Source organism: Patiria miniata, unplaced genomic scaffold, assembly GCF_015706575.1.
Source record: "Patiria miniata isolate m_02_andy unplaced genomic scaffold, ASM1570657v1 HiC_scaffold_7, whole genome shotgun sequence".
Classification (NCBI taxonomy): domain Eukaryota; kingdom Metazoa; phylum Echinodermata; class Asteroidea; order Valvatida; family Asterinidae; genus Patiria; species Patiria miniata.
Window position 1 is genome coordinate 6,056,754 of NW_024037074.1, and position 19,429 is coordinate 6,076,182.

The 19,429-nt window shown below is 40.3% G+C and overlaps 1 protein-coding gene across 3 annotated transcripts; it reads right to left on the reverse strand.

The window, feature by feature from the left end:
* Positions 1–216: 216 nt before the first annotated feature.
* On the reverse strand, positions 217–19,429 carry LOC119745516 (MORN repeat-containing protein 1-like). 3 transcript variants are annotated; one of them, XM_038221904.1, is made up of 13 exons: positions 19,295–19,429; positions 18,133–18,204; positions 15,960–16,166; positions 15,029–15,119; positions 14,430–14,517; positions 13,304–13,400; positions 12,026–12,254; positions 10,627–10,787; positions 9,755–9,892; positions 9,412–9,542; positions 5,443–5,596; positions 1,831–1,917; positions 217–1,662 (listed from the first exon to the last, which is right to left on the reverse strand). In XM_038221904.1, the coding sequence occupies exons 1-13, from the start codon at positions 19,359–19,361 to the stop codon at positions 1,496–1,498; spliced, it is 1,689 nt and encodes a 562-aa protein (XP_038077832.1). In that variant the 5' UTR covers positions 19,362–19,429; the 3' UTR covers positions 217–1,495. The 3 variants fall into 3 exon arrangements, with proteins under 3 accessions (XP_038077832.1, XP_038077831.1, XP_038077830.1); XM_038221903.1 differs by having other exon boundaries at positions 1,831–1,932; XM_038221902.1 differs by lacking the exon at positions 5,443–5,596 and adding an exon at positions 8,316–8,475 and having other exon boundaries at positions 1,831–1,932.

Below are 19,429 nucleotides of genomic sequence, written 5' to 3' on the forward strand. Positions count from 1 at the left end.
TGCCTAGCAAGCTGGTGGGTGGTTGTTGGGCGGGCCTAGGAGCCAGGGGGGGGGGGGGGGGGGTTTGAGGAAGAGTTTGAAATGTAGTAAACCATTAAAAAAAACCTGCACACTTAAAAAACAAGTTAGCATTGCAATCACTGCAATCATAGCACCAAACATAAGCCCGCATAAATTAGGTGAGCTTTTAAAGAAAAACAATTTAAGTGTACACCAAAAGTAACAATTTCAATTGATATTTATTTTCAGTGCATTCTCTACTAGAAAAAATACAAATCTGCGCACACATACAGGAATGTAATATTCTACAAATATACAACTTTGTTTCACACAAGGTACTGAATGCTACTCTGTGATCACATCATTTAGATCACACAGAACATATTTTTAAAATTGACAATTTAGTGGAATCACTTCAATTTGGCAGCAAGGAAGATAGCAACCCCTCTCCTACGAAAAAAAAAAATGGCACACAGGTTTGCAAGTTTCATGTACAGTGAATGTTACATTCGATATTTAGCTAGTTATATACACTGAAACAATAACTTGACATTAAATATATAGCAAGTACTTCAATTTAGGCAGACTACAAAAGTGCCCCACATGTACATGTATCATTGGATGAAAAGGCCAGAAAACACAATACGTACAATCCTCTTTTCTTAAACCTTCAAGATTGAATACAAACTGAAGTCATGCATTACCTGCGCTGGAAATCACACTTCACCAATGGTTAAAACTTTAAGAAAACAAGATGAAATTCACATAGAGAATGCATGTCCTTTTCCCCTCTGTCAATAATTCACTTCTGTCCTACTTAATGTAATGTACAATGTCTCCAATATACACTAAATCAAACAATATACTCTACATTATTATGTACATTAGCGTCCGAGGATTGCACTAAACACAAAACAACAACCATCAAGTGTAAATATGCAACTGACGCAATGGCACTTCTGATAAATAAGGCATTTTCTCTTATGTTATTTCATTGGACGGATTAGGTCATGTGACTGGGCACCTGTTCTTAATTGGTCTCTTTCATTATTTAAATGCTATACTCTGACTGGCTTGAAAAATTCGTCATGCTTCCATTATAGAGCCCTCAACATCCAACATCTTTGATTGGATGATATTGGTCACATGATGGGTAAAGTAAAGGATGTGATTGGACGGAATAAACTCAAATGTTGCACCAACTTTGAAATAGAAATGCTTGTAACTTTTTTTTTGCAACACTTTGATAGGATTAATTGATCATGTGACAGGTCCATGCATATAGTTGGACTGGATCCTGATTGGACGGTATCAGTCATGTGATGATCCCCTAGACCTGAGTACTCTCATTGGATGACATCAGTCATGTGATGGTTCCTGATGAAACCAAGCTCAAATTCTGATTGGTTGGCACACAGTCACCTAAGAGTTTCTCCCATCCTGATTGGATGTCACAAGTCACGTGACACAATCCTTGCTACACGATTGGTCCATATTAATCATGTGTGGATCCCCTTGAGCTTGGCTTTGATCCCTTTGATGGAGTCTTGACCTTCTTGGACTTCTTCGGGTGTTGTATTCTGACCAGACAGTAGGCCGTGGGGAGACGTTTGCCAAAGAACAGTGGCTCAGTGACGTCATTCACCATGATCACGTATTCAGCTAGGAGGATAAAAAAAACGAGGTCGGAAAATTTAGGAGGGTGGAGTTTCTGTGTTTACCAGGGTTGATGGAGAGGCAAGAGGGCCACACCCTCTGTGAAGTCCCCTTCGCTCCCCCTTCCTTCCCCCGCCTCCCTCAATACCTTGTTTGAGCCAACAATTTTCTCACCTGGTCTAGCAAATCGTTCGTCGCCGTACAGCTTCTCTCTCTTGATCTTGTAGGCTTTAGGGTCTCGTTTCTCCAACAAGGTGGCATCTATCGGCATATCGTCTGTTTTGTTTTAGTTGTTTTTTCGATTAAGGGATAGAAAAGTAGAAAGAAAGTATTAATAAAAGTAGTTTTTGTGCTTGGAAGTGGACAGTAAGATCTCCACTTCCCCAAGCATTGTTAAAAACAGTTTTCTTAAATAAAAAAAAATTATGCTGAAAAATATTGTCGTCTCAATCTCAAGAAAAAAGTTTCTACAGATGAGACAGGAAAACATTTCTTGAAACAAGAATGATTTTCTAGTGTTAAGAAATGGTGAGAAAATCCTGTTCAGCAAAATTTAACAGACATAACTTTAATATTAATAAATATATACTATTCACTTAAAGATTCAGCAAAAAAAAAATTAAAACAAACTGTGAATGGAGTTAATCATGTGATGAAGTAGTCATTTTAATTTAGTTTAATGCAGTTTAGCTTAGAAATAACATTTTTTTTCTTGCACTAAATGTTTGCTTTGTACAAATGTTCGGCGATACTAGATGACCGTAATGTTTTAACTTAATAAAGTTGGAATGAATTCTTCTCTGGTGTCTTGTCTAATCGTCATTCTAGTTCAATTTTTCCTCCCAAAAATATATTCTCAAAATAAAGGAAAGGTAACAATTGCTTGAAGATGATAAATGTATCTTTTTTTTATCATGGCCTAAAAAATCATTCTTACCAGTATTTGACAGCAATGAAATGAAGCAGTTTAAAGAAAGCATGCAAAATTAAAATAGGATATAAAAGTAAAATAATCAAGTGACAATTCATGAAAAATTTAAAATAAAAAATTAGATTCATTCAGATAAATAGTTAAGAAATTCTACAAGCAAGCAACAAAACTTCTGACTAAAAGTGGACACAATCATGCTGACACATCAGGTGCAACTACATCGATACATACAGCACAGCAAGAAGCTAGAAACACAAAATGCAAACTAAAAGCTTTTGACTACGAGAAAGTACAGAACAAGGGAACTAGTGTGGACAAAATTACGTGACTTCTCATTCAACCTCTCAGTTACTTGCAGTAAGTTTCAAAGTCCTTTTTAAAACTAGCGGTGGGATTTAAATCTGGATTTTGTAAAAAAAAATAGCTTTGAATTCCATTTTTCAGTTTTGATTTTGGAAAGTGGATATTCGAAACCAACCTTAAAAACCATAAAGTTTCCTAGTTTTTGTGACACAGGCAAAAGAAAACAACTAAAACATCCCCCAATTTGCTCCGTGGTCTCTGACTGTAACTGCATTCACTTGCTAGGGGTCTTCTTGGTGTATGAGTAGCCTGCCCATTTGACTTATAAGAGAGTTCCCATCCATTTTTTTCAACATTACAGCTGTGTTTTTGTAAAGGCCCAGTGGTCATTGAATCCTGCAAACTAGACCCAGTCATTGGGAGGGCATTTCATGTGGCACCTCACTCGTCACATTTTGTTGGCGTGACTGTGAGCTGGATGGGAACTTCCCGTGAAATCTGATAACCGTTCTTTGGTTTGAACAAAATGGGAGAACCGAATTTTGGAATCTATGATTTCTCCCACCACTATTTAAAATTAACCCTTTCCCCCCAAATGAACCACACAGGGAAACAAAATTAACCTTGTTAGCTGACCCGTGCTTAATTATCACTCTTCATTTTAAATTCTTGTTATAATTGGAATTTATCTTCTTCTTTTTTAGAGGGGGGGGGGGTCTTTTCTTTAGGGGGAGCATTGGAAATACATGGTATTTATGTCTATTCTGAGCACGAGACTCAGTTATGTTACTAGGGTAAGATTATTACAAATATTAATTTGAGCAGAATTTTTTGCTCGGAGTTGGAAATTTTCAGGAATGGATTTTAATTTCGCACCACATGTATATTGAGCACTGAGAAGTCACATTTGTGAATAAATTAAGGGGAACAGTTTAATTCAAAGCATGAAAAGATGCAAGTGAATCAAAAGGAATTGGACAAGATTTTCATCATTTCAAATGCAAAATTTGACATTCTATGCAAATGAGCTTGCAATTTCTGTGTGTGTTTTTACATGCAGCAATTATGACTTAGAATTAAATACAGAAGCGCTTTCATTAACTTAAATTTGATGGGTGATTTTTTTTTTTTTCATTTGGCAGGCGAGCAAGCAAATTTGTCATTACAGGAATTTGTACCGGACAGTAACGATTGTGGTGTTGAGGTCATCGTGGAATCAGGATGGAGACTGGTGGCTATAAATTTACATTCAAATCGAGGAGAAATGAGAGGAACACAGCAAATGTGCATGTTCCTTATATTAAAAACTAAAGATAATCAAAGTGAGTAAAAACTGTGAGAATTTTGGAAAACTGGTGGAGCAACCGTAGTTTTACATTGATAGAGACATCATTATATTCTATGATATCGTAATTTATATCATATCACAGCAACTCTTGCCCGTGACCAGGGAGGTTGGAGGTCACTATGACCCACTGATGGTCATGTGCAGCAGTAGTTAAGTACAGCAAACCAATTGATAAAAAGTTCAAGTTTTAAATTATCAAGAAAACTGACAAGTAAAGGAAGCAAAATTCAGTAGTCAGGAAGTATTGATCCAAATTCACAGGAGATATCTCGATAAAAGAACCGTTTGAAATTCAGACGCTGTTTTAGAAACACAGTGAAAGTCTGTTGCTACATCATGAGTCTTTTGTGTCGTTGCAAAAATGTGGTAACTACAGCGCGTCTCAAAAAAAATGTGCAGTAGTCAAGCAACATTTTATTTCGGGGATACATTTTGGAAAAAATATAATTACTATGAGATGATAGACTGTTTCTTTACCATTGACAGGATTTTTGTTCCGTGTGATTTGGACCTTTTGCTTGAAAGTTACGGCAAAGCTTGTAAAGACTGTCAAAATCTGCTTGGGCCACTTTTCAGATTCTCTGATATTGGCATTCACACGCCTTTTTGGTATGTGAATGCCTTTCATTAGATACCAGATAAAACCTGAAAAGTGGCCAAACTTGGAATTCAAGTCCTTTTATTTAATAAGCTGCATCCCTGGACTGGGGTGTCCAAATGAGATGGGATAAAGACCATTGTGTAGAGTATTTACTACACCTTTAGACTCTATACATGTAGATAAGCTTTGCAAAAAGTGAGTGCTAGTATTTATAATATTCATGGATTGACTGCTACGTTTTTATTGACACACGCTGTAGTTAGTTTAATTCACTCAAACACTCTGTCTTGATTGTTAAATTAATCATTTGGCTGCAGTCAAAACAATCGGCTGATGTTTATTTAGACTAAGACTACCAATCCGCCGGTCCTGGCTACTAATTCACTGGTCTTGGGTTCATGTCTTGGTTTGATCAAATTTCTCAATGAATTTGTTTATCTGGTATGATGAGACTATCATTTCCTGTATTCAAGTATTTGCTATCGTGAGTTTTTCTGACAATTTAACAGGATTCTGAGATATCTGAGAATCTGAATCAAAAGAAGCCTGGTTTTTGAAGGATTTTTTTTGAAGGTATACAATTCTTCTTTTTCTGTACATTACCTACTGTCTTCCCAAGCTTAGCGCCCAGTCGCAATTGCTGGGCTAGCCCCGCCGTTTTGGAATTGCGAGTCTTGGTGCGTGCTTCTTCCTCCAACATGATATCGAGCACATTGAACGGGCGATAGCCGATGGGTGCCCCAGGCAGCACCAAGCCCTATCAGGGGTACAAGGGGTGTACAAGGGGGTGCGGAAGGGCGTGGCCGGGGTGGGTTGGGTGTGGAGTGAGACAGGAATGATGGGACAGGGAGGGAAGTCGGATAGCAATTTGCGATAATTAATGGAGAACAAACATGAGGTATTTGGTGGTCAGTTTGGTTCGCAGCCAGGGTGGGGATGGGTGGAGTCCAGGCGGGGCATTATCTGGGCTGAGTAGTTCCGTGCTGATAATTTTATCGATTTCTAGCCAAGGTTCGGAGTATTTTAAAATGAAAAGAACTTCTGCCTTGCACAGCTCACGTGTTAGGCCCAACACATGCAAGGGTCCATCAGGTTCAACAAAAACATGCTTGTGAGTTTCAGCATTCAAAAATATGAGTAAGTAGCGAATTAGGGAGGGGATTATCTCAAAATCAAAACGTGTTCAACGTGCTCCTTTTGAAACATGGCATACTGTGAGTAGGAATATTTTTCCAGGTATATTCCCACTCACAGCCAGAGATATTTCAAAGAACTGGAAAATATTGGCTTACTGAATACTCAATACCGAGTGCCAAAATCTCATGCTATGTACATTGCCTGAGCCTCGTTTTCAGCTGATTTTTGTTTAAATGAATTTTACGCAACATTTCTGGTTATGAGCTTCATGTCATTGGGCAGGCCAAATTTTTGAGTTGTTCACCGCTATGCCTCCAACAGATCCCCACCCCAGCTTAAACACCACTTACCCATGAAATTCTAACCACAAAAACCTGTAAACATTGTCAAATGACTCAAAAGTGAAAACAATTCCATGAGAAACAAAGCAAACAATTCAACAGTAACATCGAAACCTTCAACATTTCTTCTAGACGAACAGCCTGCAATGAAACCGGGTCAAACGAAGTAAAAATGAACAAAAATGGCAGAATTTTTAGCTGTCAGTTGAAAGATGTTAGGGTGTTTGCCAGGTGCTACAAACAATGCGAAAACGCTGTTGATAAAAACACACAAGGGCATCAAACATATGAACAAGATTTAGAATGCGACGCATTAATTTCCAGAGGTGGATCCAGACTTGTGAAATATGGGAGACCTCTTTTAACCTGTTCGCGTCGGAGGACGTGATAACACATACTGATTATTTTTATAAACAGGCACGGCTGATGGGTTAAGACGTCAAGATTGCCTCGACGTCTAATCACGCTAAACCCGCGTTCCTTTTGTACACACACACACAAAGTCTGTGAAGTCTGTGGAGGCAGACCGTGTGTTGATCTTGAATTGGCCGTTGTGCACGGCCTATTGTTGTACAATCTACGCTCCAGTGCACACCCCAGAGTCTTGAAACATGACATTTCGGCAAGAGATATCAGACAAATACTGTTGAAATGACTCTTGCGAATATCAGAAGTTGGCTAAGAAAATGTGGCCTTTTGCGAAAAATGGTTTAAAGGAAAACAAGTGACAAAAGCCTGATAAATTTAATATTCTACAGCTGTGGGGAAAAATAGTGAGTACATCTCCCTTTTACTTCTCTGGTTCCAACCCTAGAATGACTTGTGTGTTAGTGAAATGTGTGTTATTGCTAGTGCTAGTGCAACAAACAGAACTTCGGTGCTTCAAACCTGCAAAATGTTAAATTTGCTCCAGCAGAACACGACACACTTGCAGCTACAGCACAATTAAGCTCAAACCTGCTTTTCAAACGCAACTGCAACTGCTAAACGTTTTGTAAAACAACAAGGACCCAATTTTATGATGGATTGTTTTTTGTGCAATGTTTTGTTTTTCTGTAATTATCCATTTGGTTTTTAACTTGGTTTGAAAGTCACTTTTAGTAGTTAACAAGAAACTGCACTGCGCATGACCAAACCTTCAGAGTGCTAAATTTGATTAGTAAATACATTAACAAAACCCGGGCCCAATTTCATAGCTTATTAAGTTACCAGAAAAGTTGTGCTTACTATAGTGGAACACCGCTATAATGAACATTGCGGGATCCACAGAAATTGTTTGTAATAGCGATCGTTCGGTATAGCTATTTGAAGCTGCTGGTGCTCCGGTACTTACTTTTCAATAAAAAACGCCCTTCTGAGAACTTCACCCTGCACGCCCTGGTATTTACTGAAATCTGATTTTTGAACACGTGCCGATTATTGAATTATGTTTACACAGTTTTTGAGCTCCTGTACCTACAGCAATGGGTGGCTTTCCCTTCCTATTCCTTGGGGAAATAATAGCCACTTGTCGCTCTTCTGTTGACATTTTTTCAACAGCAATGTTCGGTACCGGTACGTTTTATACACAAAAGTTGGGAGCCAAGCATGATGTTCGGTATTGCCGAATGTTTGGTATATAGCGGTGTTCGGTGTAGCGACGTTCCACTGTATAGCAGAAAATCATGTTGCTGCTTAAACACTATTTCTTGGCATTGATGTGCTAACAGTTACGCGTGCATGAGGATTTCTATTGTTACGTCACTGATTTAAGCAAGTTTTTCCTCCGGGGTTAAGCATGCTTTTGCTGTGCTTACTGCTTACGGTCTCCATGAAATAGACGGACGCTCTGTTAGCACAAACTCGGCTGTTAAGCAGCGCTATAAAATTGGGCCCTCTGAAAGTTTCAGCAACACCATAAAGTCAAGTCCTTTCTAACTGCGTCAAGACCCGGTTATTAGTGAGTTAAACCGGGTTTTGATTCTATAAACCATCAACCAGGGTCAGCTGTACTCAAACCTTCCACTCGTTTATTTCCCTTGCCAGTACTGGTTTTGAGTTTGGTTTTTGTTCCGCTCCGGGACCTTTGCTCGGCCGATAGGCTCAGGTCAGAGTCCTCCTTCAGCGGGGAAATGGCGTAGGGAAAGTAAGATGGGGAGACGCCGGGGAGAATGAGGTCCTACAGGTTGACAAAAGTGCTAGTTAGTACTTGAAGTGAAAGATTTGGCCCTGAGCTAAAGTACCTTCTTGAACCTGGTTTGAAACCCTGTTTCATGATGAGGGTTTGTAAGTGAAGGGGAGATATCAGGACTGATCTCACAGACTGACAAAAGTGCTAGTTAGTACATGAATTGAAAGATTAGGCCCTGAGCTAAAGTACCTTCTTAAACCTGGTTAGATACCCTGTTTTATGATGAGGGTTTGTAAGTGAAGGGGAGACACCAGGATAGACTGATCTTACAGATTGACAAAAGTGCTAGTTAGTACATGAAGTGAATGGTTTGGCCCTAAGCTAAGGTACCTTCTTAAACCTGGTTAGATACCCTGTTTTATGATGAAGGTTTGTGAGTGAATAAGTGAATTAAACAGGACAGACTCATCTTCTTACAGGTTGACTAAAGCGCAAGTTAGTACTTGAAGTGCATAAGTTGGCCCTCAGCTAAAGTACCTTCTTAAACCAGGTAAGAAACCCTGTTTTATGACAAGGATTTGTGAGTGAATAAGTGAATAAACCAGGACAGACTCATCTTCTTACAGGGTGACTAAAGTGCAAGTTAGTACATGAAGTGGAGTACTTTGGGCTGACCTAAAGTACTTATCAATTCAACTAGGTTCAATGAGTGTCTGTTTAAGATAGTTGAAACTCGGACAGGTTAAAGAAAAGTTAGTAAGTAGATGAATATTACTTGGCCCTGGACTAAAGTACTTCTATTAAGATGAGGTCCTACAGGTTGACAAAAGTGCTAGTTAGTACATGAAGTGCTGCACTTGTGGGCTGACCTTAAGTACTAAGTAAACCAGATTAGTAAAGATATCCAGGTTAGTAAAGATACCGATATGCGCTCACACTTGCTAGTACTATTACTTTTATTTAAAGTCAAAGAGACTATCCTACCTTGAAACTGGTGCGTCCACTCTCTGTTTTTTGGTCATTGATTGCGGGAGGGATGGGTGATGACTCCTCTGCCAGATCGGCCGTGCCTGGTAGCTGCTGGTCGGTTGCTACGGAGCCTTCGGCTGCGGTGGCTATGTCGACGCATCAGGAGAGGGGTAAAATAGAGAAAATCTCAGTAAACAAAAGTAAACGTTACACGTTGTAATCAATCAATAGAATTTCAAATGTTAGGATTGTAGATTTAGAGTGGATTTATCCATTCCCATAAAGCATGTGTACTTGCAAGCTGTATACCAAGTAATTTGGACATGACCACAGTTCGTGAAATGCTAGACTTCCTTACCAGGTGCTGATTCTGTTTGCTCGCTGCCAGCCAGGGGCGAGGGCTCGGTGCTGGTTACGTCTGTCACAGCGCCCTCGTCTGTTTTGCTTGGTTCAGGTTTTGTAGTCTCTTCTGGAGCTTCACTGCCCGGGTGGATAACTACAAGGATTATCAAAAAAAAAATATGTGCAAATTGTGCCAAAGTGTAAATTTGCTACTGAAGTGGTTGTCCAAAGGCAATTTGTCAACGTGCAACATGATATATATTGTTTGACAACCATACAATGTTGACAACTGATTTCAAATTTTCCCCTATGATATATTGTAAGTTTGGCATATATCTGAAAACCTCGGACATCATGATGTCCGAACTTTCTTTACCCCTACATGTCTTGTCTCATTAGAAGCCAGATGGGGATGATGTCCCTTTGTACCCACTAAACTGGAATTTAGAGAGTCACCAGAAAACCAAATGGTGCATCATTACATCTCACGACTATGGGCTTCGTGCACAAGTACCCCCTCAACGGTAAGAAAGGGAGAGTTGGGGAGACCTTGGAGTGACATTCCAATGCATTGCCGACGCCTGACGCTCACGCGAAGACGCTTTGTGCACATTCAAAATAAAATGAATTGTGCGTACTTCGGCCCTATACACGCGCTAACCAGAACGTGCACGCAGTAAGTCCCGTCCACTGAGCTCTAAAAAGCGCCCTCTCTTGTTTGCGCACGGAGCCCGTATCACCGCTTTACAATAAAGCGCAAAGGGTGTTATGTTGCATGTGTTCACAAGTTGTTCATGATCACAGTTGATCCCGCACGCAGCAAACTCGGCGACAAGCGTCAAAGCTGCCTGCCCTGCGAAACGGGCCTCATACCTCAAAGCCTCGTACCTTCTATCTGTGGAACATGTGCTGGCTCTTCAGGGATGGATGCTTCTACCGTCGTGGCTTCCGTCAGTGCCGTGGAGGGCTTGGGTATGTAGCCGTCTAGACAATACTTCTCCTCAATGTAACTGTACTCAGTCAGAGGGTAGGCTACCACATCATAGCCGCTGCACGTGAGGGAATTCAAATTTGAGACAGAGGAATCAATTTCATGCGGTTATTAAGCACAACAAATGTAATGCTTTAATATTTTGGTTTTTGAGACTAGCAACATCGGTGGTAGAGCACATGTACACAAAATGTATAGTGACCCAGGGGGCCTAGGTTTGAATCCCATTGTGTTGTCAGTATTGTTCCAACCTAATATCCAGTACAGTGAAACACCGCTATAACGAACATTTGGTTATAACGAACTTCCCCACGGGCTACCGAAATAGTGAATTCTATTATAATGCACAATCACTATAATGAACAACCACTATAGCGATAACTTTCTGTGGACCCAATTGTGTTCGTTATAGCGGCGTTTCACTGTATTATACAACACCTGACTAAATTTCCGTCATCTGATTTGTGGATCGTTGATTAAATGTCGTTGAATAATTCGTCCCAACACACAGCGCGGCTGTACCACAAAAAATAGAAGTTTATTGTACGGTGAATAGAACTTCCATTGCACAGTTTTCATTACTGCCAGTGGGGGTGCTGTTTACCAATCCGATTCACAGAATTTCAAATTGGCGGACAATACCGTACGCGAGAATCTCTGTTTGTTCTCCGAAAAAATATCGGAACTCTATGTAAATGCTGACGCTGCTAACACAAAGAAGCAATTAAGATTTGCTGCCAAACAATTAGACGAATTTGAATATGGTAGTTCTGAACTTGTCGAGAACAGTTTTTAAAATACATAAATTGGATGAATAATTTCCTTCGGTGACAGATGGATGTTCCATTTCACTCAGCTTCGCCTCGTGGAATGGAACATTCATTTGTCACCTCATGAAATTATTCTCAACACTGCATTCACAAACATTCATTATTTGTATACAATAACACAATACACCAGTATCCGCTCCATTCACAAGTACCCCCTCACCGACAAAGAAAGAACAGTTGGGGGTGACAGACCGACGCCATCTTGCCTGACTGCAATTTTGCCGCGACGCGCAGCCATACCACTGCGTGTACATAGTACAAGTCCCTCGGTGTACGTGCGTCACACACAAGGAACGGTGCGCGTCTACCAGCTAAATGTTCCGCCCATGGGACGTTGTTGCTAGGTAAAAGGGTGCCCTCTTTCGTTGGCGCACAGAGCCCATGGCAAATTATAGTACGTTTTCTTTCGCTCCTACGTTTAAGCATTATGAGCCAAACAGTAAACACTGGATTATTTTGTACTTACTACGGAGTAGGTGATGGCTTCTCTTCCATATCTTCGATGAGATCAAACAGCGGTGATGTCTGGCTGGGCATGTAGTGCCTGAACCCTGCGGTGATCTGTAGCGAGCGTCCATTCTCCGGAGAGACCAACTCGCCGCTCTCTGAACGCACCTCCACCTCGATGCTAAACGACGTGCCTTGGTACATATCCAGCTCTGGGTCGTTAATAATGGAAATTTTCGCTGCCTCCACTATTAAAAAAAAAAGGAAAGAGGGAAGTTGAGATAATTTTACTCTTACTTTTCAAGGATTTGGATTAGGGAAAAAGCTTACAAATCTTAGGTCACCATAGCAACTGAAATCATCTTGCTTATTACTCACTCAACTATCGTTTATTTTTAATTAACACTGTATGATTATACAACAACTGACCTATCGAGGTAGAATCGTGTCAACGCAGCTTGTAAAATATTGTCCAATTGCATGAGATACAAATGGACGCAAAACGCACAAAATCTGACACAAACAAAACTTAGTGTACAAAAACTTCATAGGGTTGTCTAAGGGGCGTGGCTAACTCACAAATGACGATAGGTCAATTGGCCAGGATAACCCACAAAGGTCTTTCGGCTTATTTCCGGTAGGGTCCCTTGGTAGAAAATGTTGAAGGAAAATACAGTTTTAGTGGTGGGAGGAAATCCCCAGAATGATATTCTAGGGAAAACCCACAGAATCCCCATATTGGCCCAGCCAGGACTTGAACCCTGGTCACAGTGGTGCAAAGCGAGGAAAGGACCCAGATCACATGGTTTGGGGTAGCACAGTAGGCCAACCTGTCTTGACTGGTGTGCAGTGATTAACATTTCCTCAGGAACAATATAATAATAATAATAATAATAATTTGGGAGGCTAATCATCCTTACTCGCAGCTGGTATGCTGAATTGCGAAGGACGCGGCTGCAACGTGGTCGGGCCGCTGGCACGTAAAGGCACCTATGGCTGCCGGCCACATCGACCCATATATGACCACGGAGCACAGCCTGAGATCGAAAGTGTTTGATTTTTCCGGAGGGAGGAAAACCGGAGGGCCCGGAGAAAAACCCTCGTGGCACAGGAGAGAACCAACGCACAACTCTACTCACATGCGATCTGCGGCCAGGATTCGAACCGTGGTCACCTTGGTGAGAGGCGAGCGCTTTACGCACAAGCCACCCATGCCACCTATAATTTGTTGAATTTCTGACGACAATGAAGGAATGAACGAATTTCTGACAAGAATGAAGCATGTTGCCGTGGTTACCTGCCGGTCTACCGTTGATCCACATGCCTTCGTACGTCATGCCAGAGCTGTGAATCATGGTGCCTTCTCCGTTGTACAGGTCGTTACGCCACTGACCCTGTTAACATAAACAGTAAACAAACAAATGTGAATGGGGCCTCTTTGTGGAGCATCACATGTTCTTTTACAGAGACGAAGTGAGTGTGCTCGGCACATGCTAAAGTTTTGGGTCATTTACATGTACTTGATTTTTTTTTATTCAAGACAAATGGAATCCTAGGGGGAGAGAGAGGTTAAGGGAGTGGTTCAGTGTTTGCAGGGGTAAATTGCTACTAGCGAGTACCTGCTTCTACTCGCGCAAGGACGAGTACTCAAAAAGATGAAAAAACCATGAGTAAAACGAGTAGCATAAACTACACACAATTCGGGCGATTCACGATGCAGTGCGCCACCAAGAGTTTGCCACAGAGAGTTCATTTTTCCCAGTGCATTGTGGGAGATGATGTGGGAGCGTATGATTCGAGTATCTGTTTGCCCTTTTCTTTTCGTTTTATCAACATGGAGTTTTTTGTAAGGCGGCAGATCGCTTTGCCCCAATCTATAATAATTAGCTCAAGTTTTCTACTGACACTCATTCAAATGGGCCATGTTTTGTCGACCGTGACCTTGAAAAACGAACTCTCCGTGGCAAACTCTTGGTGGCGCACTGCATTGTGAATCGCCCGAATTACTCAAGTAATCGAGTTACTCATCTAGCGGTAGTCTATACTCTACAGACTAATTCGGTGAACTAAATAAGAAGCTATTTTGAGGTGGAATCTGTCTGTAAGCATGCTGCATGCTTTCTTTACAAAAGACTAGGCACGTGTGCATCTTGATAACCCTATTGGTCGTCGGAGCCCGGAGCATGTGCATACTACCTAAGTGAGAGCCTGGTTCCACCTTAAAAAAGTGTCTTCTTATTCTGTTCGCTGAATTAGTCTATACATTGGATACAAAAATATGTGGGGAAAATGGAATATCAAAAACTTAAAGCTGCGTTTTTTTGCTTGTGCTTGTTCACTTTGGAGTTGGTGGGGTTCCAGGAACGGCTGTTAGGTCCGTTTATGGGGATAATAATCTGCGAAATCCTTTGGAAGCATCTTACATCATAAAGCGTGCCGTCTGCGCATCGGAGTTCCCCGCTACCTTGTCTGCAGCCTTTGATCCAGTCACCGATGTACACATCACCATTCCTGTAAAAAATGGGTGGATATAGAAAAGCAAATTGCAAAAATGATGGAAGATATATCGATCACAGACCTTTGGAGTAAAATATTCACACACCTTACATTTTTGTCACAAACCAAGTAATACAACTCATATATCAATGAAAGCACTTCAAAAAAATCAAAATTATCAACAAAGACTTAAACCTTCACTTCAACAAGTGGATGTAAAGTCATACAACCAACAAATAATATTCTTTAAAATATAAGTCTATTTTTCTTACTTCAGGAACATAAACTCATTTAATTTGAAGCCTATTGCCCTAAGTGTATAGTATCTTAATTTGGATGAATTATTATGGTTAAATAATTGATTCTAGAGTCATAGTTGATGCCATACTGAAGAATTGGCCATAGTTTTGACATTGGTATATGACATCTGAGCTGAGACAGAAGTAGGGGCGGAGCTACAGGGTCAAGTGGGGTGCACTGAATGTATGAAAGTTTTAAGCAACTGAAAGCACTGCGAATGACTTACAGATACTGCTGTGAGCCTTCACCGTGTTTCTTATCATTGTGGAAGGAACCTTCATAGATTGCTCCATCAGATTGTTTAAAAATGCCATGACCTGCAAAAAAAATATCAAAATACATTATTTAATTATCATTGCTCTCCCTATAAGGCCCCCAAAAATTCTCCAGTTTCTGGTCTGTGCGCGTCGCCGTAGCCATGCACGTCGGCAAAATTAAAAAGTTTTTTTTTCAATGTAAGATGATGTCTCAAAACCGCCAAACTCACTGGTTTGACTGGAATCCTGCTGCTTCACAATTATAATGTGTTTTTAGATGGGGTTACGATCGAGTAAGGCTTTATGTGGCCTCTCTGGGCACCCATATATTTTGCACTAAATTTAGTGTGGCACCATTTGCAGACATCAGCTGACATTTGAAGAAAAAAAGAGTAAAAAACAAAAAAACTAAAAAAGCCGCGTCGCTGGCCTCGCTGCACCATTTTTGGGGCAAGCTCCATACCAGAATACCAGAAACCGAAGACTTTTTTTGAACTAATAGAGGTTGCTTACATTGTATTTCCCAAGATGTTTTTTTTTCACCTGACCATCCTTGGTTGGGGTAGCGAAGTAAAAATCTGTCTAAAATGTGGCTTTGCCCACTATGCACCATTCACACATACTTCTTTACGGAAAATGTGGTAACTTTCTTGCGATCCTTTACTTCCCTACCCTTGTTCAAACTTGACAACATTTCACTAGAGGTGCACTGAAAACTTTTTTGGACGAACGTGTGGGTCCCACTGTTTCTATTGTTGCTCAGTGTTCCTGGGACCCCCGGCAGCCATATATGTAAACAAGAGCACAAATGTGATGTGTCCTTCGGCTCATACGATAAGGCAAAACAGCGCCACCTATAGTTCCCGCGCAAACACTCCATACGCTAAGTTTGAGTTTTACCTTCTCGTTTGTTGCCGAGAAACTCTCCCTCATACACACTGTTGTCAGCATACGTCATCACACCATGGCCGTTCATCTCCCCGTCCAAGAACTGGCCGGAGTAAGTGACCCCTGATGACCACTTCCTGAAGCCATGACCTTCTATCTCCCCGTGGATAAACTCCCCTTCGTAGTAGCTACCGTCCGCCATGACAAGCTTGCCATGCCCTGTACGTTCAATTAAAGGGAAAATACAACATTTGCAAACATCAAAAAATAAAACTACCAAATCATTTTGAAATACCTTGCTGCACTGTTAGTGAATGACAGTGTAAAGCATCCTGTTAAATCATGGCACCTGGTATACTGTCATTTTCAAGAAAAGTGGTATTTTTGTATCAATTTCCAACGCTGGTCGGCCGACCAGCGTTGGAAAAAAACTGGCTTTTTTTTCAAATACTGGCCCCAATTGACCTTCGCACTTGTTTGCAATCCATTACACACCTATGAACGGGTACAAGCCAGCTAGACTGGTTCCCTGACCTTACAATTCCCCAATGTATGTAAACTGCTCTGTTTCTTCTCATATGGAGTCAGGGAACCAGACTACAGGAAAATTATTGTTTTTCTTGGTTTTTATAGCATTTTCGAACCCAAAACCTCAAAAAGTCAGTGTAACTATATTTGCTATATATTTCCAACCCCCCAACTCCATCCATTTCTGAAAATTACAGCAAAAGCAAATGATGTATATTCCCTTTAAAGGTAGAGAAGATCATATGTCATTTGTTTCGTTTGAAGCAACAAAAGTGTTCAAAATCCAAAGACGGGTGCTTAACAACTAACCTGATGAACTTTTGGTTCTGTGAATGCTGTATATTCCAGGAAAATTATACTCTAGGATCTTGACTTCAATTCAAAAGCTGCGGAGTCATGTTTTGAATTCCGCCCGAAATCAGCATCTGGGACATGTTCTCATTCAGTCGATTGCAGCTACGCGATGTCACGCACTGAACTGACCAATAATAACAACCACGCACATGTGTGTGTCGTGTCGTCGCAGGCACCCATTCACGGATTTGCCCAATTACAAACCAACTACTAACAGAAATTTCCAAAAAATGTGTCACTTGACTCATCTTTGGAAATGACCTTCTTTTATTGTTTTCTTCAAAATGACAGCATGCCAGAAGGAATAATTTCACAGGGCGTTTAGTGCCATTACTATCTTTAAACCAAGTGAGCTTCTCAACAATATTTTGGTCAGTTACTATATGGATAGCTGCAAATGATCTATTCTACCTTTTAGTCATCCATGATCCAGAAATTCTTGAAAAACTCGCGTCCAATTCAACTTGGCTTTTCTGCACCGTGTTGCCATTCTAATGGAGTTTTCACAGTGTCTTTTTGAATTTGTTCCTACAATTTGTCTCTGGTTTCACGAGGGGACGGGCATGTGGATTTTGAAGAAAAACTGTTTTCGAGATAATCGCAAGAGAAGTTTCTCCGTTTTTAAAACTGCAAAAACTACTACTTTGCAACAACTTTATGCAATAAGAAAACCATGACGTTATTCTTTGATAGGTAAACTTTAATTTGAACCCATTAATTATAATTAATAAAGTGGCTAATAAGCCAAAATTAATTAGTAAAGATGCCCGTCCCTTCGTGAAATCGAAAATCTCTCCGTTTCACATTTACGCCCTTCTTGTTTAATGTGCTTTTCCATAGGGAAGGGCGCGCGTGTTCGATTACGCGCGCGCAGCTGAGAATGTAACAAAGATGCCCGTCGCTTCGTGAAATCGAAAATCTCCTGTTGACCTACTTTTACGCCTCTCCGTGCAATACGTTTTGTGCGTGTACAAGGGGCAGGCATGTTCGCGTCTCTTCGTGAAATCGCAAAATGCATTTATAGAGATGCCTGCCCCTGGCGTCATTAATGTTATTCAGGAATTAATGATGTTTTGCTTACGGAAACATGTCAGAATGCTTGAGTACCATGTTTTAAAGTAAAATAGTGAAAAAACTCGAAATTGAAAAAATTGTCAATTTTGACATGCCCGCCCCTTCGTGAAACCGGTGACGAATTTCCACATTCACAATCAAAATCTGCTGTTGCATTTTTTAAGCAGAGCTTGGAATTGGTGTCCTAGCTCAATTACAGAAACCTGAATTTTTTTTATTTTTCACTTACCATGTTTCTTTCCCTCCTTCCAATCACCTTCATAACGGAAGAAGCTGTTGGAATATTTATAGATCCCATAGCCTGTGAAAATGCAAACATCAGAATTTGTGAAGTGTATTGATAATTGATAAAATTGCGATAATCACGAATTTATTTTCAATGTCAAATGTTATATATTCAAGCACAACATAACTGATCGCACCAAAATAAGCTAGGTCAACTTGGGAAAAGGTTCCCCACCTCTGCACAATCTTCATCCAGGCCTATACAACCGTTAAATTCACTAAAAATTGTTGAAAGATGGCAGGGTTTTTATAGTGATGGCATTGAACTTCTTTACCAGTGACTCTAATGTCTCTATGATGAGTATGACTAACAAAAACATGACTATTATTAGCATTGTAAAACGCTAAAACAGGTTAGAAAGTTGCATTTTATAAAATAAAATTAGTTAATCTAAATAACAAAAGACAAATAAATAGGCCCTACCGAAAATTCATTGAGGAAATTTGAGTTTTGACACAATCAACATGACAATGACAGTCATTTGTAAAAGTTTTTGAAAGGAACAAGTAGGCATAGGGCCTAAAACTTAAAAGTAAAATTTAAAAAAAGGTCAGGTGTCCTAATCTTGCTAAAATATTTATAAAATAAGCATGTTCAACTGTTTTTTTTTGAAAGAATATTACAACCTAACGCCTCTTCAGCAGTTGTGTACGGAGAGTCAGCAGTCTATGGAGAGTCAAGAATTTTTTTTAAGTAAAGTAGGGGGCCTAGGCCTATTTCTAACAAAATTGAAAATGGAAATGAGTCCCAGATTCATGTCTACTCAGTCTTATCATCATTTTTGCGATGACTGACCTTCATTGAGATGATATATGAAGAAAAAAGCAGCGTCAGGTTGCAATATTCTTACCGTTTTTTTAAATATTTTTATTCAATATTTCTCAGTCCAGATTTAAGAATTTGTTTACGAATAATAAACAAGACAACTCATCGTGTGTAAAGCATGTAGAGTGAATGGGAACATTCTGACTGAGGTTTGGATTTATTTCCAACCCCAAATCCATGGAGATCCATTAAATCTTCACAAAATCGACGAAGGGAACTTATCAATCATGATGTCATGATTAAAAAAACACATTGTATACAACCGATTAGATTTACGAACCATCTCTTAGCTGTTGTTTCGTTTCGCCGATGTATCGCTGGCCTTTCGCCACAGTTTTCGACGCCATTTTGTGACACAGTCAGCCACGACGCGTTTTGTAACGGTGCGCCTGATTGGTTAGACTGGTGAAGGCGA